Genomic DNA, 27,198 nt, shown 5'->3' on the forward strand with positions numbered 1-27,198 from the left:
ATACATAAGAGAATGCTTTGTAGATACCAAATAAATAGTATTTGATGAATTTGATGAATGAATGGGTATTATCATGAGCAAAATCAGCTTTATAAGTTTAATCTACAGTAGGGGGGAAAAGACCAAGTTCATGGTCTAAAGCAAATTTTCAAAAATAAACCATTTATGGATTATCTGTCTAAGGCTTACATTATATTAAATTGTATTGTATTTGACACATTGTATCATGTTATATTTACTATAAGGCATTGGTTGAAATGTACTTCAGAAATCACTTGCTTTGAGATAACAATATACAAACTCCAATTAATCATTTTGAAAAGATCCAAAATTTCTATGTTACTATGAATGTGCTTGGTTCCTAAATGCCATGAGAGTTTCACCCTGAGAAGTCAAACCCTACCTTTGGTTAGGGAGTGAATTCCAAGTTTCACCTGGGAGAAGTTTCCACTTCCAATTTCCCCTCGGACCCGGTAGAAGCCAATCCTTTTCCCAAGTGTGATTTCTCTCACCACCTGCTCATCCTTTGACATGTCCTGCATGAGTTTCTCAAATGGAGTCAGTCTGTTCTGCTGCCCTTCCACATCTCCCCGATAGCGCTCAGTCTGGTCACAGTCCTCAGTGCTCTTCTGGAGAGTCCATCTGGCGTAGCGGGGGTTCCCCAGGCCTCCATTCACATACACTGTGGTCATCGTCCATGGGAGGCTCACGTCTCCATGGTGGTATCTGAGGGGTATAAGCCAAGAGTTTGGTGGGCTGGACAAGGTGAGGCCAGTTGTAGATCAACCACTCCAACAATGTTCTACGCAGAAATGACTTTGGACTCCGAGCTGCTGCTTAGTCGAGAGGATAGTCATTCAACATGAGCAACCTCAGTTTCTCAATTTCACTCTGAAGACTGCCAAAGCTATCATGGTATATAGCATGTGTGGTGAAACAGAAAGCTTCTCATTTCATATGGGAAGTTCCAACATTTTCCTACAGGTATAATGTAGAGGTTTTCATTGATTGTGGGATCCAGGACCACAACCAGCTGCCAACGTAGGGACAGCTCTGCTCAGACTCTGGTCATTTTCAGATCCCACTGAGTAAACCAGAGCATCTTCTTATCAGTCCTTATTAAGGACCCCAAAATGCCATTTCCTTTGATTCATCTTCCAGCCTCAGTGAAGTTTTCATTCTGGCATATAAAAGGCTCCTCCTGCCCCATGAAGTCCTGGGTCCTTGGACACCCCTTTGGCTCTCTCCATTTCTAATTGTCACCAAACAAATAACTGCCCATATGTTCTAGAGCCTGTAAACTGGGCTCCAGTGAAAAAGGAAGCTTGCAAATAGGTCTTGCTTTAGTCACATGGGAGACTAGAGAAGGGTTCCAGCACTACAATGTCATTTTAACATGCCTTTATTTGTACGAGCCTTCTTCTAAACCTTGAACCTTCTCAAAAATTTGGCAGATGCCTATTCATCCTAAGAGTAGAAATGAAGGAGATCATTAACTTGTTTGTATTATTAAATTATAGTATATTTAATATATGCAAAATATTATAATACATAATAATATATGTATATTTAAGGAAAGAGGGATGATATGCACACACACACATACTCATTCATATTAACAATTTGTAATTGTTATAGTCTAGTAAAGTACAAATCCCACTTCTTAAAGTTTAGAGGGAAATGTATACTGTCTTCTCTTTTAGGGTACCCTGGGTAGTTTAAAACATTGGTTTCAAACTCAGTTAGAAATGGGGGCCACTAAATTGTACATAAGGATCCCTGCAGGTGCATATTGGCTTTTAAAATTACTTATTAACATTATCTACATTTTGCTGTATTTTTATTTATTTTGTTAAATATTTCCCAGTGATATTTCAGGCCACACTCAAGGAGTATTAAGGGCTACATTATGGTCTGTTTGTTTGACCTCTCTGATTTAAACAAGACAGAAGCAGACTTAAGCCAAGTGAAATTGAGCGAACAGTCCCAATTCAAGAGGCCTTGGTATTGGTTGAATAAGCCTCCAAGAAGTCACTTTTCTGCTGTTAGCAGTGTCAAGTACTCTAAGGAATTGCAATACTCCTTGCTGGGATTCTGAACCAATGTTTCCCAGTGGGAATGAAGGAAACTGATTCAAATCCTTAATGAAAGCTTGAATGAATAGGCTATAGACTGCCACTTAGAAATGTTAGCATAGGATCCAGCAAAGGCAAAATAAATGTCTGATAAAATGACACCAAACCAACTACCTAGCCTATAATCAATGATTGGGGACATATTTCATCTTCTATTTAATCAAACCAGTAAATTTCAGCAATTCTACAGGATGTCTGCCTGAGAATGACCACTTTTTACTGTGGTATATACAATGTCTTGTCTTTTGTTCATAATGGAAGTTCTAGCAAACTGTTCTCCAATAACAAATATGCCACATAAAATGATCCTAAATATTATGAGAGATGTTGCTGTCTTCCATCCACAGAGATGAATCTATCTATACCAATGCATATTCAGTCACACATTCCTGCCCAATCAGAGATAAGGACTAAGTCTCCCAGTCAGGAAAGGGAGTTAGCAGAGTATGGGGATGTCAAATAGAGACCCTGGCTTTATTAGCACCACCTTCTAATCAATTCAATTAGATACATTGGTTGTTGTTCTCATTCAGTAGTGTCTGACTCTATGGGATCCCATTTGGAGTTTTCTCAGCAAAGACAATGGAGTGGCTTGCCATTTTTTTCTTCAGCTCTTTTTACAAATGAGGAAACTGAGGCAAACAAGGTTAAGTGACTTGCCTAGGGTCACACAGCCAGCAAGTGTATAAGACTGGATTTGAACTCTAGAAGATGAGTCTGTCTCCCTGATTCTAGGCCCAGCACTCTATCCACTGTGCCATTTAGCTGCTCCAGTACTATGATAATGAATTAGCAATGCCCAATACAACAGTTTATAGTAGTAGGTGCCAAATATGGTGCAACTAAATTCTTTGTCAGTTCATTTGAACATTTCTTAAGCTTATTAGGACATGGCTCAACAAACAGGAGGACTTAGATGGATAGAGGGGACCTGAGAAATCATCTAGTCAAAGCCCCTTATTATATAGATGAATAAACAAAGGCCCAGACTGAGTAAGTAACTTGCCTCAGGCTATTTAGGTAATATAAGTGGAGGCTACATAATCTACATCTTCCAATGCCAGATCCAGTAATCTTCCCACTGTACGAGGCTGCCCTTCCAACTCAAATATATTTATTACTACCTAAACTCACTACAAACACTCAATTTTAAAATAAATCAAGCAACTATGGCAGAAACTAGGTATAGATCAAAATCTTACATATATACCAAGACAAGCTTCAAATAAGTACATGATTTAGATGTAAAGGATGACATCATAATCAAATTAGATGAACATGGAAGAAAATAACTGTCAGAACTAGAAAGAAAGAAAAAATTAATAACCAAACAAGAAATAGAGAGTTTCACAGGAGGTAAAATGGACCATTTTGATTATATGAAATAAAAAATGTTTGTGTATAAGCAAAAACAACTCAGCTAAAATTAAAGGAGAAGAAGGAAACGGGGAAACAAAATTTGCATTGTTTCTCTAATAAAGGTCTCATTTCTAAATTATATAGGGAATTGATTAAAATTTATAAGAATAAAAACCATTCTTCAATTAATAAATGACCAAAGGATATGGAATAAGCAGTTTTCAAAGGAAGAAATCCAAGCTATCAATAGCCATATAGAAAAATGTTCTAAATCACTATTAGAGAAATGTCAATTAAAATAACTCTGAGGTAGCACCTCATATCTATCAGATTGGCAAAGCTGACAATGAAGGAAAATTATAAATGCTAGAAGGGTTGTGGGAAAATGTACATTAATGCACAATTGGTAAACTGTGAACTAGTCCATTCTTTCTAGAAAGCAATTTGGAACTATGCCCCCAAATCTATTAAATTGTCCATATCTTTCACCCAGCAATACTGTTAACAGGGCTATGACCCAAAGAGATCAAAGAAGAGGAAAAGTACACATATGCACAAAAATATTTATAGCAGGTCTTACTGTGATGGCAAAGAATTGGAAACTGAGGGAGTGCCGATCAATTAGGAAAAGGGTGGGACAAGTTCTAGCAATGGAAGCATATGAAGTGATGGAAGGAATACTATTGTGCTGTAAGAAATGATGAAGTGGATGGTTTTAGAGAAACCTGGGAAGACTCATATGAGCTGATACAAAGTGAAATGATCAGAACCAGGATAACAATTTACATACTAACAACAATATTTCAAAAGACAAACAACTATAGTAAGTTACAGAAGAAAACTCTGTTGAGATGGACATGTGTTGGTCATTTGTGGGGCTTCTCTTGTTTTAATTTTAAAGACCTTTATTAGATGTCTGAAAACTGAAACTGATTACAAAATTATAAGTTTAAAGTGACATTTGATGTCTACTTCAATTTCCTCATTTTTCAGATGAGGAAATAGGCAGAGAGGTAAATGGCTTGCTTGCCTGAGGTCAAGTTACTTCTGAGGGCCTCAGTTTCCTGTATAAATGAAAAGTCACAGTTATGCTATATACTGAGTTTTTCCAACTTAATTCCCAAATTCATGTGGAAATTGCTACCTCTTCATCCAGTTCTCAATGACCACAATGGCAGCATGGCGGGCATCAGAAGCCCCAGACATAGTATCATTGCTGCAATGATGCAGTGCATCCAAGATTCGGGGTCTGGGAAAATTGGACCTTAGTTATTAGTTTACCCTTCCTACATAGGGAGGCATAAACAAGATGAATGACAAAAGCTGGCTTTGAGATTTTTTTTTTTGCTTAACCTAAAACCAACAGTGAAAAACAAACCAAAGCAAATCATCTCACTTCTGTTCTTTCAGTCTGAATTTACACAGCAGTTACCAAACTCCTGGTGAGTTCTTCCTGAACCTGCCTCTGCATCTCTTTGTGTCTGTCTCGCTTCTCTCTCTCCCTCCCTTCCCTCCTGCTCTTTCTCTGCTGTTGGCAAGTTTGTCTCTTGCTTTGAGAGGGGTCCATACACTGAGATACAGCAGACAGCAAAGCCTAACCAAAGCTAGGATGCTCAGGGAGAATTATTAAATAACCTTGTAAAAAAGACCCAATTTGTAAATCAGTAATTTGACCTTTTCAAGCTCATTTGCATCTTTTCAGGCTTTTAGTCATAGTTTAGAGTTCTTGCTTTAGGAGGCAGGCTTCCCTGCAAGATTATCTAATTCTTCCCAGAGTGGAAGAGGCTTGTGGAGCTCCAAGTGACTACCAGTGTGTGTTGTCCATTACCTTTGTGTTACTTCTCCCTGTATTACTTCCTACTTTTATTTTTCTAGTTATTGCACCAAATCTCTCTGCTGAGGAGTTCTCTGCTAGAGGGCATAGATTTTAGTACATGGGCATTGTAACAACCATCTTGACTGTTCAAGGCCATATTTGCTTCTTTCCTGTTGGTTCTCAGTTGGTTCTAAATAAGATGAGACTGCCGAGAGCTTGCCATCCTGGCAAGAATGTTTATAGCTTCTGCAATGATATTACTTTCAAATTTCTTTACTTCTTAGCAGAGATTACACTTTCTAGAGTCTATCTTTTGCAAATATACATATGTCAATTTGCAATTTATATATTAAAATACAACAAAGATAATTGATTTAGATTCTACCTAAGACTAAACCCACAAATGTTGTAAGCTGAGGCTTTCTCATATTCAAAGGGGAAAATGAAATTCAATACATTCTCATTTTGAAAGGGCACTAGGACCCTTTTCCAGGCCATTAGTAGCTTTTGTTCATATTTACAATTCAATATTGGAGAAGAGAGTCTTCAGGGCTTCTTTGGGGAGCAAATATTTGTGAGTCTCTGCAAAAAATAAACAAGAAATGGCATTTAGATGTAGAGATGGAATGATTTATTGAATCACAAATAGACAGTCAGAAACAAAATGTATTCTTTGTTTTCTTTTCCTAATCAAGTGACTTAGGAAATCAATGCCAGGAACATCCATTTGGGGCTAGAAGGTGGGGTGAGGGATGGGGTGAATGCTCTTAGTTCTCCAAGAAGCAAATGCATGAATTTATTTTTAGTTAATTATAAGAATATTTGAAATTCACAGCAGATGCCTTTCTCACAAACACTTAAATCTTCCTTTATTTTAAAGTGTAGTACTTAGTGCCAGGAATGGACACTTGGGCACATTGTTTCGGGGAGTTTAAACATAGGTAGAATGTGGGAAAAGCACTGGATTTGGAATTAGGAGCTTTATTTTTCAAACCCAGTTCTTCCACAGCAGCCACTTCCCTTCTCTGGGACATAGCTTTCTCTACTTTTAAATGAAAGGAGTTTTGATTTAAGAAAATAGTTAAAATGAATATTACTTGACAAAACAGGAAAATGATAAGTATTGGAGAAGATATGGGAAAATTGGAACACTAAAGTGTTGTTGGTAAAACTGCTAATTGATCCAACCATTCTGGAGAGCAACTTGAAACTATGACCAAAGGGATACCTTTTCACCCAGCACTTCCACTTCTAGGTCTGTGTCCCAAACAGATCATAAAAATGGGAAAAGGACCCACATGTACAAAAATATTTATAGCAGCTCTTTTTGTAGTAGCCAAGAATTGGAAATTGTTGGGGATGCCCATCAATCGGGGAATGACTGAACAAGTTGTGGTATAGGAATGTAATAAAATACTATTGTGCTATAAGAAATGATGAGCAGGCAGATTTCAGAAAAATCTATAAATACTTACATGAACTGATGCTGAGTGAAGTAAGCAGAATAGAACATTATACACAGTTACAGCTACATTGTGCAATGACTGACTTTGATAGACTTAGCTCTTCTCAGTAATGCAAAGATCTAAGACAACTCCAAAAGACTCATGATGGAAAATGCTATCCATATGCAGAAAAAGACCTGTGGAGTCTGAATGCAGATGGAAGCATACTATTTGCTCTCTCTTTTTTTTTTTTGTTTCTTCTTTCACTTGGCTTCTCCCATTGGTTCTAATTCTTCTTTACAACATGACTAATGTGAAAATATGCTTAATATGAATGTGTATGTGAGCCTATATCAGAGTGCATGCCTTCTTGGGGAAGGGAAGAGGAGAGGGTAGGAGGAAATTCAGAACTCAAAATCTTATGGAAGTGAATGTTGAAAACTAAAAATAAATAAATAACTGATTAATTAAACAAAAAATGAAAAAAATAAAATTACTAAATAAATAAGTAAAATAAGGGCTTGAACTAGATGACCTTTAAAGTTCATTCAAGCAGAAATCTAAGCTATCAATAGCCATAAGGAAAAGTTCTTTAGATCATCACTAATTAGAGAAATACAAATTAAACAACCCTGAGGTGGCATGTAACACCTATCAGATTGTGTAGTTTGACAAAAAAAAAAAAAAAAAGGGAAATGATCAGTGCTGAAGGGGGTGTGGGAATACAAGTACTTTAATTCACTGTATAGTTATGAATGGTTCCATCCATTCTGGAAAGCAATTTGAAACTATGCCCCCAAATCTATTACACTGTGTATACTGTTTGACCCAGTGATACTACTACTAGGTCTCTACACTCAAAGAGATTTTTTTAAAAAGGAGATAAAGGACTTATATGTACAAAAATATATTTATATCAGCTCTTTTGTTGTGGTAAAGGATTGGAAAATGAAAGGATGCCCATCAATTGGGGGATGGCTGAACAAATTGTGGTATATGAATGTGATGTAATACTGTTGTGCTATAAGAAATGATGACCAGGATGATTTCAGAAAAACCTAGGAAGCCTTGTGTGAACTAATGCAAAGTGAAGTGAACAGAACCAGGAGAAAAAATTATACAGTAACAGCAATATTGTAAAGATAATCAGCTTTGAAAGACTTTGACCAGCCATAGTTCAAGAGGACTTATGATGAAGCATATTACTTAACCACCTCTAGATGGAGAGCTGATAAACTCAGAGTGCAGTTTGAAGAATCTTTTACTCTCCCTCTCACCAGCCCCTCCTCACCCATTGAAAAGGCAAGAAATATGATACCCATTATACATATGAAGTCATGCAAAATGTATTTCTACATTTGCCATGTTGTGGGGAAAAACAGCAAGAAAAATGAAACATAAGAAAATGTGTATAAAAATCTGTACTCAGAGTTCAACAGTCACTCTGGAGGTGGACTGGATTATTCATCATGAGTATTTTGTAATTGTCATGCATCATTGTATTGATCAGAGTAGCTAAGTCTTTCATAGTTGATTATTATTACAATATTGCTTTTATTATGTACAATGTTCTCCTAGTTCTGCTCACTTCACTTTGTATTAGCTCATATAAGCCTTTCCAGGTTTTTCTGAAACCATCCCTTTCATTGTTTCTTAAAATACAATAGTATTATATCACAATCATATGCCATAACTTGTTCAACCACTCCCCAATTGATGAGCATTCCCACAGTTTCCCTTTTTTTGCCACCACAAAAAGAGCTACTATGAAGATTTTTGTACAGATGGGTCCTTTTCGTTTTTCTTGGATCTCCTCGAGGCATAGACTCAATAGTCATAATGCTAGGTCAAAGAGTATGCACAATTTTCTAGCCCTTTGGGATCACTCCAAGTTGTTCTCCAGCATGGCTGTGATGGGGTGCTTGGGATCTATGTTTGTAACTTCAATTTGTAAAACTTTGTAACATCAGTCTGTAAAACCAGTTTGTAAAATCACACTCCATTCGGCCCCCCCCCCCCTGTCTCAGAGCCGCTCTGCCCCTCCCCCCTATCTGCACTGCCTAAGCAAACAACTTGAGACTCCTTTGTTCTTGCTTAATCTAGCCCTATTGTAGTTGCCTCATGTCTCCTCCTTCTGGCCCAAATCTCATCTCCAAGTTAAACTCCTCAAACTTTTATCTATGCACTGAAGTCCCTTACATCCCTCCAGTCAGCCCTGACAATGGCAGCCCTACCCTTTAAAAGTAAAAGCCTGTGCCCCCTTTCACTTGCAGGTCCCCTAAGGATCCTTGCCCACTGTAAAGCATATAATAAACTTTTTCAACTCTGACTCCAAGTAAGGCTGAGCTGAATTCTTTCCAAACTGAATCACAGGTTCTGGTCTTAGATAAGATCAGAGTTCCTGCCAAACCTAATAGCCATCCCTCATCAGCTGGACTAGTTCACAATGGCACCAAGAGTGCATACTAGGCATCCCTATTTTTCCAAATCCCCTTCAGTATTTGTCATTTTCCTCTTCTGTCATGTTAGCCAATCTGATAGCTATGAGGGTACCTCAGAGTTGTATTAACTTGCATTTCTCCAATTATTAGTGATTTAGAGCATTTTATATGACTATAGTTTTAATTTCTTCTTTTGAAAACTGCCTGTTCATATCCTTTGAACCATATTTTCTTTTCTTGTTTTATTTGGGGGGGGGGAGGGGGAAGAGGAGACAACCTATGCAGAAATTTGTTTTGTATGACTATACATATTTATTTTGGGTTTTGTTTTTCTTGCCTTCTCAATGAATGAGGTAATGGAGGGGAGGGGGAAGGAGGGAGAGAATTAGGAACTGAAAATGAAACAAAATTGAATTACAAAAGAAAGTTCCTTCTAGCTCTCACCTTATGATCTTAAATGCTAGATAAATGTTTGTTGAATTGGATAAATCTCAGTTCCTTGGGCCAGGGATGCCAAAATGGAAAACTGTTAGAGAATAAACTCTTGCTGTTATAACAGACAGCCCTCCACAAGTTCTTCTCTCAAGCCTCCCTATGGTACAGAGGGAACTCTAGGTTCTAGAAAGGAATTCCAGTAAAACTTGAGCCCTGGCAAATTCTGCCATGCCTTTGAGTATGGCCCCAGTAACAGATCAAGTCTGTTTTCTGGCTAACTATAGCCTTGCGGCAGACTACCTGGTGATACATTTCTGGCCATGGAAATCCAACAAACAATAAATAGTTTAAAAAACAACTCTCAATTCTGTCTTACCTCCTTTTGTTTCTTCAGTGACTATAGCAGAAGAGCCAGAAAGAAGGCAGAAGGCACTAAGAGAAACAGTTTTTAGACAACCAAAAAACTAATTTGATTATTGGTACTCTAAATATGAGATCCTTGTCCAATCACCAACGAGTAGATGTATTGTTGGAGGAGTTGAATCATATCAATCTTGACATTCTTGTTATAAATGAAATGGCATTCAGCAGCCCTCTGATAAAGTGTAAAGAGAGGCATAAAATAGAGAGATGTATGCTCAAAAAAGGTATTCATCAGTATGATGAAAAAGATCCAACACAAAGAGAGGGTTGGAGAGAGTTTCCCTGGTACTGGTGAAGTTTTCCCAGTTGCCCCTGTTTACAGTAGATGATACTGGGTCAATTAAATTATGCCACAGAACACTGCAGAGCCTCCTGGAAGAATTTTGTATTCACTCAAAGATATTTGGCCTGACCATCTACATAGGAAAGACCAAGCGGATGAAGAATATCTATTGTCGGGGCTCCCGTCGCTGTTGCCACCGCCACCGTCTCCTCCTCCTCCTTCTCCCCCTGTTCCCTGTGATGGGGCAGATCGAATGGGCCATGTGGGTGAACGAGCAGGCTCTGGCCTCCGGCCTCATCCTCCTGACCGGTGGCATCGTGGCAATAGCTGGGCAGTTTATCTGGTGGCAGTTTGGTGCCTACTCAATTGTAGCTGGGGTGTTTATCTGCCTGCTGGAATACCCCCGGGGCAAGAGAATAAAGGGCTCCACCATGGAGCATTGTGGTCAGAAGTACCTGACAACCATGGTGAAAGCATTCGGGCCCCTGACTAGGAACTACTACGTGTTTCCCCGATAATAAGACCTATCCCGAAAATAAGCCCTCCTCTTACTGTGTAAGATTCCTCTAAAATAAGCCCTCCCCTGAAAATAAGCCCTATTGAGATTGCTACTGTAGTGAAGGTGATCCCCTGCGCTACACGCTACATTACGGTACCCTCTGTATGCACCGTCCCCGCCCCCCCTCCCCCCGTGAAACGCACGATGCGCTCCAAGCTGCATCCAATCAGAGCTGCAGCAGTGAGCACGTCATCCTGTTCTTCCCCAGTGATTTGCTTGCTGGCGCCATTGAGAGCAGTGCCGCGGAGGAGAGCTGAGGCAGGACAACATAAGCCCTCCCCTGAAAATAAGCCCTCTGGTGTTTTTCTTTCCAAAAAAAATAATAAGACATCTTATTATCGAGGAAACACGGGTATATCCGAGCCATCCTGCACCTCTGCCTGGCGGTCCCTGCAGGGGTACTGTTAGCCACCATTCTCAGCACAGTCTGTCTGGCCATTGCAAGTGGGATCTATCTCCTGGCTGCAATACGGGGAGAAGAGTGGAGGCCCATTGAGCAGAAGCCCAAGGAACAACTCCAAGTGGGAGTTACCATCAAGCAACCCCACCCACACACCTCGGCCCCCTGCTGAGGCCCGGAAGAAGCAGCCTGAAGAAGAAGCCCCAGGAACCTCTGGGGATCCCCAGGTGAACCCAGTTCCTGTGACTAATGAGGTTGTGTAAGGAGACCCTGAGCCTGGCCTGGGACCCTTGATTGGCTATGGCCCTGTAATGTAATGCCAAGGAAAGGCAACTTCCCAGGTTCAAAATACCAGCATAGGTGCTCTCTATTTTATTCAGTGACAAACCAAGAACAGAGAAGATCAAAACATGACATCATTCAAAATACAGTATTTACTAAGTATGATTAAATAATCTCCAAGTACTACCCCACCCCAGGACCTTCCAATCATTCAATCAATTACAAAGTCTCTGTTCTAAATACTTCTCCACCCCTAGGCTATACCTTAATTAAGTCCACCACAAAGCCCCTCTTCTCAAATGGAGATTAGTTTCCAAACATAAGGTCAAAAGTTCCCCACCCCTGGATCACAATTGAATCTACCCCAGAGTTACATCAAGTTTAAACACAGCACTTAATACCCAAATGGAGGTCTTTTCTTCATCTTGACAGGAGGCAAGTTCTCAGCAATCTTAGTTCCTGGGGAGACAAGGCTTAGCAAGGCCATAAGATACATTGCCAGTCCCTTCATGAATTTATCCTCTGTCTGTAGAACAGTCCTAGAACCCCTGAACACATTAGCAAAGCCCTCTCCCAGGATTTCTGTAAACATACAACAAGAAAATCCTTCTTCAGGGTTTCTGAACCAACAGAAAGGCTCCCAGACCCCTGTAACAACAGCACTGTCCTTCACCAGTGGACAGTATTCACTCTGTCTGCAGGACAGTCTCCAGACCCCTGCAACAACAGTACTGTCCCTCACCAGTGGACAGTATTCACTCTCTGTCTGCAGGACAGTCTCAGGCCTTCTTAGCGAACAGCCAGGTTCCAGGACTTCTTCAACAAAAGGACAGTCTTTCACCAGTGGACAAATCTGGCAAAATAACATCAAAACAGACAGACAAAGTACCAGCAAAACAGCCATGTCTCCTCAGTCCTTGGCAGCTCAGGGGGCAGGTCTCAAAAGTCCAGGGCAATTCAAAGCGGCCACCAGCAATTCTCTTAGTCTCTCTCTCTCCACGAGGTGCTGCTTCCAAAAAGATCTTCCGCCTCTCTCTAGTCTCTCCAAATCTACATCACCAGCTCCTCCCACTTCAGGACTTTCTTTTCACATCAACAAGCCCATCCCACAGGTGGGATTAACAAACTCTGGATTTTAATACAATCAATTTGAAAACCAAGCCAATACAGGGGAATCTTTAATTGCCATTACTATCACAGGCCCCACCCCCACCTTCCCACTCTACTGGGGACCAGCTCCCTCCAACCCCAGTCACTCCCACAAATGACCACCAGAGGGCAAAATACATTAAAGACAGGCACCCTTGTGTCCTGGCAGGTTGTTTGGCCCCGGGGTCAGAGCCTGCCCTATTTCCCATCTGTCCTCATCCTTGGTCACAGTTTCCAGTTGCAATACATATCTTGTAATAAAAAAAAAAATAATATCTATTGTCCAGCTTTCAAACGAACACTCAACCACTCTATTTGAGACGGACAATATCAGTGGACAATGAGGAGAGCCCAGAGTTGAACAGGAGAAAGGGCACCACTGCTCCCTTCTGGACGCTTTTAGTTTCCATTTTGATGTGAAGTGTCATTTTCCCCTCTGCAAATCCTACCTGGTCAAAAAACCAATGAAGAAAAATTTGAGAACTGTTCGGCATGTATGTGTACTATTGCACTGGATTGAGCAGAACTGATTTGGGAAAGGAAAAATGCAATGTATTCATTTACACTGGAAAAAGTTGGGAAAGTAGGTAGGTATTTACAAGCTCAAAGCTGGCTTTTTCCTCTCTTTTAAGGGAGAGGTCAGCTCCTTCATGACCCTTTCTCCTTAGATTGCTTTAAAACACACACACACACACACACACACACACACACACACACACCTCTTCTTTTTCCCTTAATGCAACATAATGTCCTTGAGTGTAGTAATTGTTTCATTTTTGATCTGTGTTGCCCCATTACCTGGCACCTAGTAGGTATGTAATAAATGCTTATTGGTTGATTGATGCAAAAAGGAGGAGGAGGAGGAGAAAAGAAAGAAAAGAGTGTGAATGAAGCATCTTTTAAAATACAAAAAAGAGGAGCAGCTAGGTGGTACAGTTATTAGAGCACTGGCCCTATAGTCAGGAGGATCTGAGTTCCAATCCAACCTCAGACACTTGACACACTTACTAGCTGTATGACCTTGGGCAAGTCACTTAACCCCAATTGCCTTGCCTTCCCCCCTCCAAAAAAAAAAATAAACTAAAATATAAAAAAAGAAAGCAGAAGTTCAGAAGGGGACACAGACAAAGTCAATTTCTTTACTATTATGTTAAATTTAATATGAACTTTGAAAGCTATGCAAAACCAAAGTCTACAATTCCATATGCAATCCTTTTCTGTTCCTCTTTGTAGATTGAAATTTTTCTTGTTTGCCAATATTTCAGAAGGAGGAGGAGAAGAAGAAGAAGAAGAAGAAGAAGAAGAAGAAGAAGAAGAAGAAGAAGAAGAAGAAGAAGAAGAAGGCAGCATAGAGTATTAAGTGTGTCTACCCTGTTCATTTTTAAAAAATCAACATTATCTCTGACCAAGAAAATCTTTACTGATATTTTTTAGGTATGCAAACTAAAAAATACTTTACAAATACAAAATATCATTATTAGAGCAGGGACTAAAACAAATCTGTCTCCACAATAAATGAACAAGCATTTATTAAGTACCTACTATGCTCCAGGCTGTGCTAGGTGCTGGGGCTACAAAGACAAAAATGAAACAATCTTTAAGGAATTTACATTCTCAAGGAGATTACATGTATGTATGCATGTATTTTTGTATAAAATAAACTCAAGCTAGGTTTTGCAGAAGGTACTAGCAGCTAGTGGATAGAGCACTGGGTCTGGAGTCAGGAAGACCGACTTCAAATCTGAACTCAGACACTCACTAGCTGTGTGACCCTGGACAAGTGACTTAACTCTGCCTCAGTTTCCTCATTTGTAAAATGAGCTGGAGAAGGAAATGGCAAACCATTCCAGTATCTTTGCAAAGAAAACCCTCAAAAATAACAACAAGCATCTAGAGGGATAAGGAAACACTATAGGAGATGGTACTTGAACTGAGCTTTTAAACTAGAGAACACAAGAGGAAAAGATTAGGAGGAAGTCTTCTCTTCCTGTACAAAGGCACTGACTTTGGAATGGGAGATGGAACATCGTGTGTGAGGAACTGCAAGAACTTTTTGACTGGCTCAAAGGCTAAAAGAAAGGCAGTAATATATAGTAAGGTTGTTAAAAGTAGGCTGGAGGGAGGTATTTCCTACCCACCCCTACTTCTAATTGATCCTGGAAACAATATTAAGATAGGTTGAATAACCTTGTTTAAATGCCTCAAGGGAAAATGAGGAATAGAGGAGAAATCAGTAAGATAGCAAAGTGTCTCCCCAGAACCCCTGAACCTAGGAAGAAAGGCTAACTTGAGTGGGAGACAGCACCCAGATTCTGGGCAAGAAAGAGCAAATAGTCACTGTAAGCCTACTTGAGGTTGAGGGCAGAGGTTGGCTTACTGATGCATGGAGACAACATGCCTATAACCCCCATAGATCTGAAATCTACACGGGGTCGAAGGTTTCTGAGCTTTCTGCACAATAAGGTTTAAAAATAATGAAGCTGTATTTTTGAGTTATACATACACTGGCAGCTTTTCCCTTTTCCTTAGAGGGGGTGGGAAGGTCCCTATGAAAGGTAAACTGCGCCATCTGCTGGCGGATAAGAAGAATGACAGAGTTTCAGAGGGCTGGAGTGGGCCTGGGAGAAAAAAACAAAACAAAACAGAAAGGACTTGCTGGACAAAAGCTGTGAAGAATTGGAGGACAGTACAAGGCAAGGAGCACCACCTTGCCAGGAGCTGAAGAAAGCTTCGGGAAGGAAGAAGAATTCTAGAGGTTAGCAACAAGGCAGTGCAACCTGCTTGAGAACAATAGGATGTAGGAATTTCAGGAAAATGACAACAAAACAGTGGCTATGCAGATATAGGAGGCACAGGAAGTGGCTGAGGAAGGGGCACAGATCCTAACCACCCTACTCAGCCACTGTATAGGTTTTTGTAGGGAATGTTGTTCATGGTAAACAGGCCTAGATGTGAGTACTATTTGTTCCTATTAACTCACAAATAAAACCATTATGTTTTGAGCCTTGTAAACCAGTGTGCTTGTAAGGGGAAATAGTGACTACTGTTAAGGGATGTCAAATACTGAAACCAGATGATTCAGATGGGATCAATAGGTGGAAACAGTGAGAGGTCATCAAAGTATCCTTAGTCTGCTTGTGTCAAAACCCCTGATGCAGGGGTTTTATTGTTGTTGTTGTTAATAAAGTGTAGGGTGGGGTTGGTTTTTTTTGCTATTTTTGTTAATAAAATCTTACAAATTGAAAATTATGAATATTCAGTATATCAAGAATGGAAAATTCATTTTCCATCCACATAGTGTATTTGTGTTTCACATTTCCATACACATAATATATCTTGCATTTCAAGAATCATTAATATTTTGATGCAAATTTTCATCATTTTTAAACTGCTCATATGTATACTTTCCCTATTACACATATTGCAACCCCACCATACTTTCTTTCTCTGTGCTTTTCTGAACCATGGTTTCCATAAATTCTTTACAAGAAGCAAGTAACAGCCAGGATTTGAACCCTGGTACTTTGATTTTGCCTCCAGGACTTTTTCCATTGTACCATGCTGCCTCTATCACTGAAAGCACTCCTAAATTCTTCAGATAGTATCTAATCTGATATACTTCTGCTAATCCTGAACTATGTGCATTTTTTTGCTTTTTGGAGGGCAAATGGGGTTAAGTGACTTGCCCAAAGTCATGGGGCTAGTAATTGTGTCAAGTGTCTGAGGCCAGAGTTGAACTCAGGTCCTCCTGACTCCAGGGCCAGTGCTCTATTCACTGTGCCACCTAGTGGCCCCTCCATGTGCGTTTTCTATTTGCTGCTATTGTCCAAGATAAACATACTGATGAAGTTTAAAATTGTAAGAAATTTTAAGTGTAGAAGTCTGGGAGAATGGATAGAGTGCTGGCCTTGGATCATTAAGCCAAGTTCAAATCCTGCTTTATTAGCTATCTGCTTAACATGGGCAAGTCACTTAAGCCTCTCTGAGGCTCAGTTTCCTATTCTGTAAGATGGAAATCAAAAGTGGAATAGTTACTTTTCAGGGCTATTCTAAGGATCATGGGAAAGACTACATGCAAAATGTCTTACAAACTTTAAGTAACTATATGGACATATCAGTTATTGTGATTGAAAGACGTTAACATTAAAATCATCTTTCTATGATAGATTACTCTTGCCAGGGATAGAAATTCTCCAATCCCCCGAGTAGTCTTGTGCTTCATAAAGAAAATGTCTCAATTTTTGTTTCCTTCCTAACTTTCTGAACTTTTTGATATTATCCAAATATAATTGTACTATTTTGATACATACTTCTTAGGGACATGGCCTGAATATATGTATGTGTATATGTATATATATTTACCATTTTAATGCTTTTTTTTCAAGTAGGTCAATTCATTTCAGCTAAAATCTAAAGGACAGGAAGGGGGAAAAAGAGATAGAAACACAAATAACTATGCCTTGCACATAATAGGTCCTAATAAATTTTTGTCAAATTGAATTGAAGGAAGTCCTCCAAAAAAGAGTGTACTAGCACACTATTTTATTATTTTTCATCAATATAAGGATTTTTTTAAACCCAAAGATGACTCCCTAACATTGATAATTTATCTACATGTAAAATTAATCATGGAATAACATTAAGTCCTTTATCTAAGACAAGAAAGAAAGTATAAATATACTCTAGAGGGGACCTCCATCCTTTAAATCATTGTAAGCCAGGGCTCAAGCCTGGGCACTAGCATAAGACTCTCTTCACTGGTGGAGAGAACGATTAGTAGAGTTATCAAGTCACCCATCATTCTCTCTAGCAATGAGGAGACCAGGCAAATATTATGAGCATGCCTGGGCTTGAGTCTCAGGTCATACTATCATCAGTGCATCATGGATTAATCTTCACCTCCTATCAACAATTAGATGTTTTGTTTTATTGAGCACCTAAGATACCTTTTATTAGAGAGACTTTCTCTCACAGAATGTTAGAGTGGAAAGGCTACTTAGATGTCATCTAGCCCAATGGTGTCAAACTCAAGGAGAAACAAGGTCCAATAAACCATACATAAGGATCTCTGTGGGCCACATCGCATATTGACTTAGAAAACCATGTATTAATATTATCTATGTTTTACTGTATTTTTATTTATTTTGTTAAATATTTCCCAATTACATATTAATCTGGTTTGGGCACACTCAAGAGGGCTGTGGCCTACATGCAGCCACAGGGCATATGCTCAACATCTTTGATCTTGTCCAATCCTCTTATTTTATGGATGAGGAAAATGAGGCTTGTCCTGTCTCCCAAATAACAGAACAAGAATTCAAATTCAAATTTCCAGATTCCAAATCCAGCAATTCTCATCACTACTGCATCTCTAGTATAATGGAAAGGTCAAGGTAGATTTGAAGTGAGAGGACCTGAATTTAAATCCCAGAAATTACTTCACCCAAGGGACTCCGTTCCTTATTGGTAAAATAAGAGGTTGGATTAAATGACCTTCAGTGGCCCTTCTAGATTTAAATCTATGCCTCTGTGAACCTGTCTTAGCCAAAGTTGAACAATTAGTAAGTGGTCAAGTAGGAGACTAGAAACCAGTTTTCCAACGCCAAATCTAGCACTCTTCCCACTAAATTGAAGTTGGACAGTCTGCTGATGGGATTTGGAAGTCACATGGTGATGCTGAATGTGCTCTATAGTCTCTAAGAATGAATATATGTACAGATCTAAGACAATCACAGAAACAGGACAAGTAGTTCCAAGGGGTGACAAGTGTTCCAGGCGCCACCACAAAGAAAAGGGGACCAAGGAAACCCAGTCACTGGAGTCTTAGCTTTCAGAAACGACTATAAAAGGAATGGGCAAGCTGTCTACCACATCTTTCAAATCCATATAAAAACACGACAAAAAGAATCTTTCAGGATGTTGCTGTTTTACATGATAAAAACAACTGGGAACAGTCTTTAATTAGAGTTTTGAACTGCCTCCCATTTACATTAGAAACATCACCTTTTTCTAGCTTTTGTTCCTCAACCTCATTGATCTGCTTTGAAATCACTGGCAGGAATTCACTTGAATCAATGCTATTTTGAAAGAAAAGAAACCTCTTTCCGGCTCTCTGAATTAACTTTCCACTAGGCTCAAAACACAGACCACCTTTCTAGTTGTTGTTTTTTTCCCTCGGCATGGTAATATTCTGAGCAAAGCTTGTTCTTCAAAGGTAGGAGTAGCTCTTATTAAGTAGTCAAAGGAAACAGATGTGTATGAAATTAGGACTCCAGTTGTGAAGAATGACACTTTGGTTTAGAGGAGTCTGAACAGTCAAAGAACTTAGATTAGACCTCTGTTTTCATGGAAATTTACTAGTCAACTTAAAACAACCGGAGATGTTTCTTCCATTCTGTCCCATTCTTTAGGAAAGAAGTTTTTACAGCAAGAAAATAGATGTACTTTTCCTTTTCTATATTTCTGGTGTCAAGGCTTAAAACTTCATTCAAGGAAGCCTCCTTCTGATTTAAGTCTCATGGAGTCAATTTATTTCTACTTCTATTTAAGCCTCCCTCAACACCCATTTCCTATCTTAACTACAAATTTGCCTCATCTACTCCAACATTCCTGGACCGTTCTATTCTAACCTTACTCCAGATGCACAAAGTCTGCCTCCCTTCTACTCCATAATCCCTTACAGGGAATGATTTCCCAAGGCTCTCTGAGTCACTCAAACATGAGTCTCCTCTGCCCTTGACCTTTTCTACCTGCAACAGATCACAGGGAATTCCCTTCTTACTCCTTTTCTTCCCTCTTAGGTAATAATCCCCTCTGACCCCCAACTTGATCTCATTTCCTTGTTCCTGTCCTCTCCTATTACATTCTCTATTTAGAAGTCCATTCCCTCTACAATTAGTTTGCTATAGCAGCTTCAACTATCTCCTGCATGAAGATGACTCCTCTCCCCCCCCCCCACCTCCCTGCCAAAGCCCTTTCCCTTAAGGAAACATAATTTTTAAAAACCTCCTTTTTGGGTTCTCTAGTAATATTAACAAATCATACTTCTCCCGCCTCTAGACTGTAAGGTCTTTGAGGACAGGGCCTGTCTTCTGCCTTTCTTTGAATTTCCAGCACTTAAAATAGTGCCTGGCACATTTTGGTTTTGTTTTGTTGTTCAGTCATTTCAGTTGTGTCCAACTTTTTTGTACCCCATTTGGGGTTCTTGGCAAAAATACTTGGAGGGGGTTGCTATTTCCTTCTCTAGCTCATTTTACAGATGAGAAAACTGAGGTAAACAGGGTTAGGTGACTTGCCCAGGGTCACACAGCTAGTAAGTATCTAAAGCCAGATTTGAACTCAGGAAGATGAGTCTCCCTGCCTCCAGGCTCAGCACTCTATCTACTGTGCCACCTGGCTGCCCTGGCACATAGCCTGCGCATGTCAGGCACTTAGGAAATGCTAATTGACTCACTGACTACTGGCTAAAGACTTTTGCAGATTTTTCTCTTAGGAAAGTGCTAAGTACAAAAGCTAAGGCCTTTCTTTAAAATGAAGTAAAGGTGATGATCAAACTTCATATTTGTTTAGATGACTGCCCTCCCCACAGCCACCCAGAGTGATTGATACTGACCTACCTGGGGACAATGGCTTCTTTTTTGAAATTCAAGGTTAAGGTATTGACCACAGGAAGGAATTCTTACGGGAAAGTGATCTATGAACTGAATGGCAACTAATCTGGAATGTTAACCCCAAACCATATTTTAGCATATTATGAACTTTTCCTTGCTCAAGATTTCTACAAATGTTACCTGAAATCATTTTAAGGCAGAGAATCATGTTAGAAGACATGGGAGACTATGCCAGCTTGAATATCTCTCCCCAAGCTAGAAATGACTTAGTATATGTGTTCAAAATAAATAAATAAATTTATACTAAAATAAATTAAATTGTTACTGGCAGACCTGAGCCTAAATCATGAAGTATATTATTAGTATTAATTTGTTTTATTTTTTTTTATTTTTTTTTAAAGCAATCGGGGTTAAGTAACTTGCTCAAGGTTACACGGCCAGGTGTTTCTGGGTGGGTGCTAAGTGTCTGAGCCCAGGATTCGATCTCCAGGTCTTCTCAACACTGGAGCCGGTGCTCTAACTCGCTGTGCTACCTGGCCACCCCAGTATTAATTTGTTTTCAAGAAAAAAATGTCAAGTTAAAATTAAAGGCATCTTACCAAAGAAGGGAGAATTCTGGCAAATCAACACACAAGCTTCCAGGGTCTATCTGACATTTCAAGGAAAAAGAAATGGTTCCAAAAAAAAGCAGAATAATTTACCCTCCAAGAGTAATGGACTCCACATACCCTCTGTGGCTTCTTCTCCTTGTGCTAAGACTAACCACAGAATATGGCAGAAAGGGATGGGAACAAGACCTCCTTGAGGGATGATGAGAAACCCCAGATGAAATGAATGTAACTGGCTGTAATTAGAAAAGGCTTCCTTCTCCCCAGAGCAGGAATTGATTTGGGAACTAAGAAGTAATTACAGTACGTGGGGGTGGCAGAGTGAGGGAGGGGTGCTGCAGAAGAGAGAGGAAAATGTCAAGGAGCCAGGGGTCTGGCAGGCTCAGAGGCCAGCAAAGGGGGGAAAGGGGGAGGAGGTCTGAGAATAGTCTGCTGTTCCCTCATGCCAGCTAATTGATGTTTTCCCCAAAGAGAGGCAAGTGGTTGATAATGAGGACCTCTCTTCTCTCCAAGGAAAGAAAGTCTCAACTAAAGAGATAGGAGATCATTTGAAGAGGAGAAAATGCTAGAGAATCATAGATGTCAGATGAAAAACTTTCTTCTTGATACATATGAGTGGTTTCTACTGTGTTTTTCTTCCTGATGCTACCTTATTTTCAATTTTGTGGATACTTTAAATGACAAAATCTAACCAGAGGCCCCTACAATGTACATATATTGACAAGCTTTTTCATAGTAGATACTATTTGTTGACTAAGAGCCATGTGCATGGAAATATACAAGGTATGTGTACATATACGTGGCATAAAAAGCTTTTAATTGCCTAAGTGCTAAAAACAGGACTGCGTAGTATGAAAAGCAGAGTGGTTGAGGAGAGGGAAAATTGGCCTGAAAGATGGGAGACTCCATTCCTTTTCCTGGCTCAGGCAATCACTATCTGTGTGGCCTTAAGCAAATAACTTAACCCTTCTGTGCAAAATGAGGAGATTGCGCTGCATGACTTTTAAGGTTTCTTTCAGATCTGATTCTATGACCCTATGATCCTGAGGGGTTAGATTTGGTAATGTCAGTTGTTATTGTTGTTATTTGTCTTTTGTTTTCAAGGAGGACCATGACATCAGGAAAGTGGTGCCTGACTTACAAGCGAATTGCATTTAAGTGAGGGAGGGCTGTGCAATGTCATCAGCCTCACTCTCTCCTCCAGAGATATCTGGGTCCAGGGGCAAGATAAAGGCCAGAGCCACTGGTGATGCCCCAGGATGCAGTGGGAGACCTTGACCTTTTTTAGCTAAGGTTTTTTCCCAGGTCTCAATTTGACTGAGGCAATATCAATTAGGCCACCAATGAATGACCTCCCAATTGGAAATCCAATGGCTTCTTCTCAGTCTGGGTCCTACTCCATCTGTGACCACTCCCTCCTCCTTGATTTTTTCCTACTCCTTTGGGTTCTATGACAATGCCCTGTCTTGGATATCCTTTTATCACTTTAACTGATTCTTCTCAGTCTCCTACTATTCTTCCCCTTCTTCCTCTTGACTCCTAAGTTGGAAATCCTCGAAAGCTGTTAGGTCTCTTCTCTCACTGTAGGCTCTCTTGGCAACCTCATCTACTCAGTTATCACCTCTACCCAAGGACTCTCAAATCTCTATCTCTAGCCCTGTCTAATTTCCTGGTCTTTCATTCTACTTATCTGCTGATATATATTGAGATATCTCACTAACACCTCAAAATCAATTTGTCTAAACCTGAGTCCAGGTTTGAATTCAGACAGCACAGTGGATAGAGTGTGGGCCTTGGAGTAAAGAAGACCTGAATTCAAATCCTGCCTCAGACATGTACTTTGTGAACCTGGACAAGTTCCCTAACCTCTGTGTGTCTCATTTCCTCAGCTGTAAAATGGGGATAATAATAGTACTTACCTCCCAGAGTAGTTATGAGGATCATATGAGCTAATTTATGTAAAGAAGTGCTTTGAAAACCCTTGAAATGTGTGCTATATAAATGCTAGCTATTATTATCCTTCATCCAAAGCCTGCTTACCTTTCTCATCCTAAATTTTCCACTCCTGTTGATGAAGCCACCACCATCCTCCCAATCATTCAGGATCAAATATCAGAGTTGTTCTTGACTCTTTGCTCTCCCTCACTACCCTCTACAGTCAAACAGTTGCTAAGTCCTGTTGATTTGATTTCTTAATTCTTCCTGATATCCATCCCCTCTCCTACTGCCATAACTTTTTAATGACTGCCTAAGCGGCTGGAGGTCATGGGAAGACTCAGTGGGCCTGAGGATTATCGATGACATAATTCTGTGGAGAATATATGTTTATTATCCCTTGGAATATGTTTAGAAAATATCCCCAAATCATTTGCATCTGTTTCATGCATAAATAGATAGAGAGATACAACTGTAACTTCACAATATAAATAATTTGTTCCATAAGCTTGTTCATTGTTTTGGTTTACACTCTCAAATGGCTCTGAAAAAAGTGTGCCACATTCTCCTAGGCAAAGAAAAAAGTGTCTCCCCAGCCCTGGTTGTTTGGGTAATCCTCAGGATCACAGAATCTTCAAACTGGAAGAGACTTTGGAGACCATCTAGCCCAATCCCAATGACTCAGAATTTCCTCTTCAACATAATAATAATAATTATTACAGCCTGAACCCCAAAGTCCATTGGCATGGAACTCTGTTTTCATTGGTGGAATCAATGCCCCACACCTGCATGAGAGGTAGGGTGGAATTGAAGAGAATGCAAAAGAAGAGAGATCAGTTGAAAAGATGAGAGATCATTTAAAGGGGGAATCATAGATGGCAGATGAAAACCTCTTCCTGATACATCCAAGTAGTTTCTACTGTGTTTGGGTTCTTGTAACTTCCACCATTGAGAGAGGAGACAAGTGGAGACTGCAGTATCTCTTCAGGGATATAAAGGGAAAAAGACATATCAATCGTGTCCTTATTCTCAACTTGCTACAGTAGAAACTTTGGGAAATCTCCCCTTAGGCAAGATTTGGTATTCTCTTGGTTGAACTGAGTTACCTCACTCCCAATGGGAGAGCGCCTTCAACCTGTATTGTCTGGTATGTATTCTCACACATGTACTTTCTCTGACTTTTATTTTGCTATCAACTTGGATAAATGGGTTTCTTTTCTCTTTGCTAAGTGTGTTCATTGTGGAACTGGAATTTGGTGGGAAAGGTCTCAAGTCTTGGATATAAAACTTGGGGCCCTCCTTTCACCATTAAAGAAGAGCAATCAAAAGCTTAGCTTAAGTCTTAAAATTACACTCCCCAGACTAATAATATTTAAGGGAACAGATAGATATGATTCTAACCTGGTACTCCCTCTTTCTGAGGAAAACAGAGTAGGAGGTCAGTTCTGGCTCCTGTTTCCCTTCCTAATGGGAATTTAAGTCTTTCTTGGAGAAGGGTGTGTAGCAGCAAGCACCCCAGTGTCCCCAGGATGGCTGCCAACACAGATTCATAGACCTGCTTTGCTAAAGGAAAGCAACTCAAAATGGGTTAACAAGGTTACTTTAATCAGTCAAACATGTATCATTTACCTAATTCAGGGAAAAAAGGTCAGCACCCCGAACTTCAGAGTATACAGACAGAATTATCAAGACAGAGAAACAGATCAAGCAGACAGGTTCCCAAACTGTCCAACTATTACATCCATACCAAATCACAGTTACCATCAACATCTGGGTTTTTCAAAGCGGGGGTGGGGGTGGGGCAGCTCTCAACAACGGCTTCCCAGAGTCTCATCTGATCAACTCACAGAACACTTCTCAAAGTGAGTCCCAAAACAACACCTCACATCAGGGCTTATATAGCCTTCTCCTGGCTCAGAGAATGTAACAACCTTCTTGACCCACTGCCCAATCACAAAGTATCTACTGAAAAACAAGCCTCCCACCACAAGATCCAGGTGCACTTAAGCCTAGGGGCAGGGAATATCTTAAAAATTTACATTCCCATTACAGGGTGAGGGAAGGAGATGCTAGGAGTGTTTATTTTTGCTCCCCTGTGAGCCATATGTCACACCCCATGCTAAATAATAATAATAATATTAATAACTAACATTTACATAGTCCTTTGAGGCTTGCAAAGCATTTTACATATATTATCTCATTTGGTCCTCACAACAGTCCTTTAAGGTAGGTGGTTTTGTTATTTCCATTTTGCAGATGAGGAAAAAGAATTTCAGAGAAGCATGTCTTTTAACCTTTCAATGGTGCAGACAACCCTAAGACTATAAGATGAGGAGCAGTTGCCAATCTACATTGGTTTCATTGTAGTATATTTTAAAATGACATCTGTTGAGTTATGCTATTTGCAAAAAATAAAATAAAACAATTCACCCATAAATATCAGGTCTCAGTTTTCTCACCTGTAAAATGAGAGGATTGAACTAAATGGTTTTTAATATCCTTTCTAGTTCTGGTCTACAATGAATCCTTCTCTGGTTTTAAACAAACAAAAATAACAATACTATGACCATCAGTTTGCCTTATTGAAAGCAGTCTGGTATTCAAGTAACCAGAGGAATGAGAGGGAAGGATAATACAGTGAAAGAGATAGAGGCAGCTAGGTGGCAGAGTAGTTACAGCACTATGTCAGAAGCACCTGAGTTCAAATCCAGCCCTAGATACTTAGTAGCTGTGTGACCCTGGGCAAGTCACTTAACTTGATCATCTTTTTTTAAAAATAAAAGAGGAGAGTTTGAAATCAAAACACCTAGGTTTGAATCCCATCTCTGTCATTGGATTCAAACCTGAAAGGAATCTGGGAGATCACTTAGACTAACTTTCTAATGGTAAAGGTTAGTGACTTGAAGCCTTAAAAGACAGAAGTGATTTGCCCAAGGTCAGCCCCGGTGTCCCTTCTAGGATGCCTCCTCAGTCACCTCATTTGGAAAAGGAGGAACTTGGAGATAGATCTCTATGGTTTGTTCCAACTATGACATTCTAGAAATCTGTAAGAAATAGCAAATGTATTTTTTTTTCCTGCATTAACCACAGACCTTTTACAACTCCCCCTCACTAGAAATACCTCTGGCTGGAAAATTTCTGCAGTCCTGTGGGTTCAGTAGGAGCTGCCCCATTTCTTTCACACAACTTCCTAAGGATAGGTTTCCAGTGGAATATATCATAAATGTGGGGTAACATTCCAATGAAGCCTGGTTGTTTGAATTGGAAATGTGTAAAATATTCACAGGACAGCCTTCATACTATCCCACAGACAGGTGGTTGTCCAAGTGACAGTAATCATACTCAAAGACTGCATTTTCTCCTGTTTTTTTTTTATTTTAATTTTTTTTATTCTTAGCCAGTAATATGTTTGCAACCATTCCTCCCTAGACACTGGGCACTTTATTTTCAGGTATGAGAAATAATCACATCTCTATTTTCATGACCTTTTCTGCAACTCTTTATTCCTCTAAAAGCACATGCAAATAAACACACCCAAAGTCTTTCCCTCTATCTCCCCTTTCTTTAGGTTGACACTTCCATGATGAGGCCCAAATTAACACTAATTGGCAATGGCTAAAGTTCTGCCTTGAGGATTCCTGTCACCTTAGAATAAAAGAGTAAGTGGAGGTCAGTGTTAATTGAAATTGGGTATAACTTTAATATGCAGGGCAACTAGGTGGCACAATGGATAGACTGTGGGGCCTGGAGTCAAGAAGTCCCATCTTCTTGAACTCAAATCTGGCCTCAGACACTTCCTAGCCATGTGACCCTGGGCAAGTAATTTTACCTGTTTGCCTCAGTTTCCTCATTTGTAAAATGAGCTGGAGAAAGAAATGACAAACCACTCCAGTATCTTTGCCAAGAAAACCCCAAATGGGGTCATGAAGAGTTGGACATGACTAAGAAACAACTGAACAACTACAAGAACAACAAATTACCTTATTAGCCTGGTAATGAAGCATGCCTCCTATCTCTTGGCAGAAAGAAGAGGTGGACTAGAGATACAGAATGAGACATGTGTTCAGATACTGACAATACTCTGTGTTGTTTTGCTTGACAATAATTATTTGTTACAGGATGGGTTTTCTGTGGTGGAGGTGAGATAGTGGGTGGTGAGAAAGATACAAGAAAGAGAAAAAGAAAAAGAGAGAGAAAGAAAGAAAGAAAGAAAGAAAGAAAGAAAGAAAGAAAGAAAGAAAGAAAGAAAGAAAGAAAGAAAGAAAGAAAGAAAGGAAGGAAGGAAGGAAGGAAGGAAGGAAGGAAGGAAGGAAGGAAG

General features: G+C 39.7%; 1 protein-coding gene and 1 pseudogene across 2 annotated transcripts in view; one reads left to right on the plus strand and one right to left on the minus strand.

The window, feature by feature from the left end:
* The window catches only part of NIM1K (NIM1 serine/threonine protein kinase), a 96,809-nt gene that overhangs the window by 16,962 nt on the left and 52,649 nt on the right, over window positions 1-27,198 (minus strand). The window contains exons 2-3 of one of the 2 annotated variants that reach the window (XM_069095342.1): window positions 5,832-5,892; window positions 404-1,467 (exon numbers count right to left, since the gene is read on the minus strand). In XM_069095342.1, the coding sequence (XP_068951443.1) occupies window positions 404-692 (289 nt within the window). In that variant the 5' untranslated portion in view covers window positions 693-1,467; window positions 5,832-5,892. The remainder of the gene's footprint in view (window positions 1-403; window positions 1,468-5,831; window positions 5,893-27,198) is intronic. The other variant, XM_069095341.1, reaches the window with a different exon arrangement.
* LOC138166791 (cytochrome b-245 light chain-like) lies at window positions 10,525-13,000 on the plus strand (annotated as a pseudogene).

The sequence above is a fragment of the Petaurus breviceps genome, unplaced genomic scaffold (assembly GCF_028583685.1).
Source record: "Petaurus breviceps papuanus isolate PSGF00001 unplaced genomic scaffold, PetGlider_PUasm1.0 226, whole genome shotgun sequence".
NCBI classification, from domain to species: domain Eukaryota; kingdom Metazoa; phylum Chordata; class Mammalia; order Diprotodontia; family Petauridae; genus Petaurus; species Petaurus breviceps.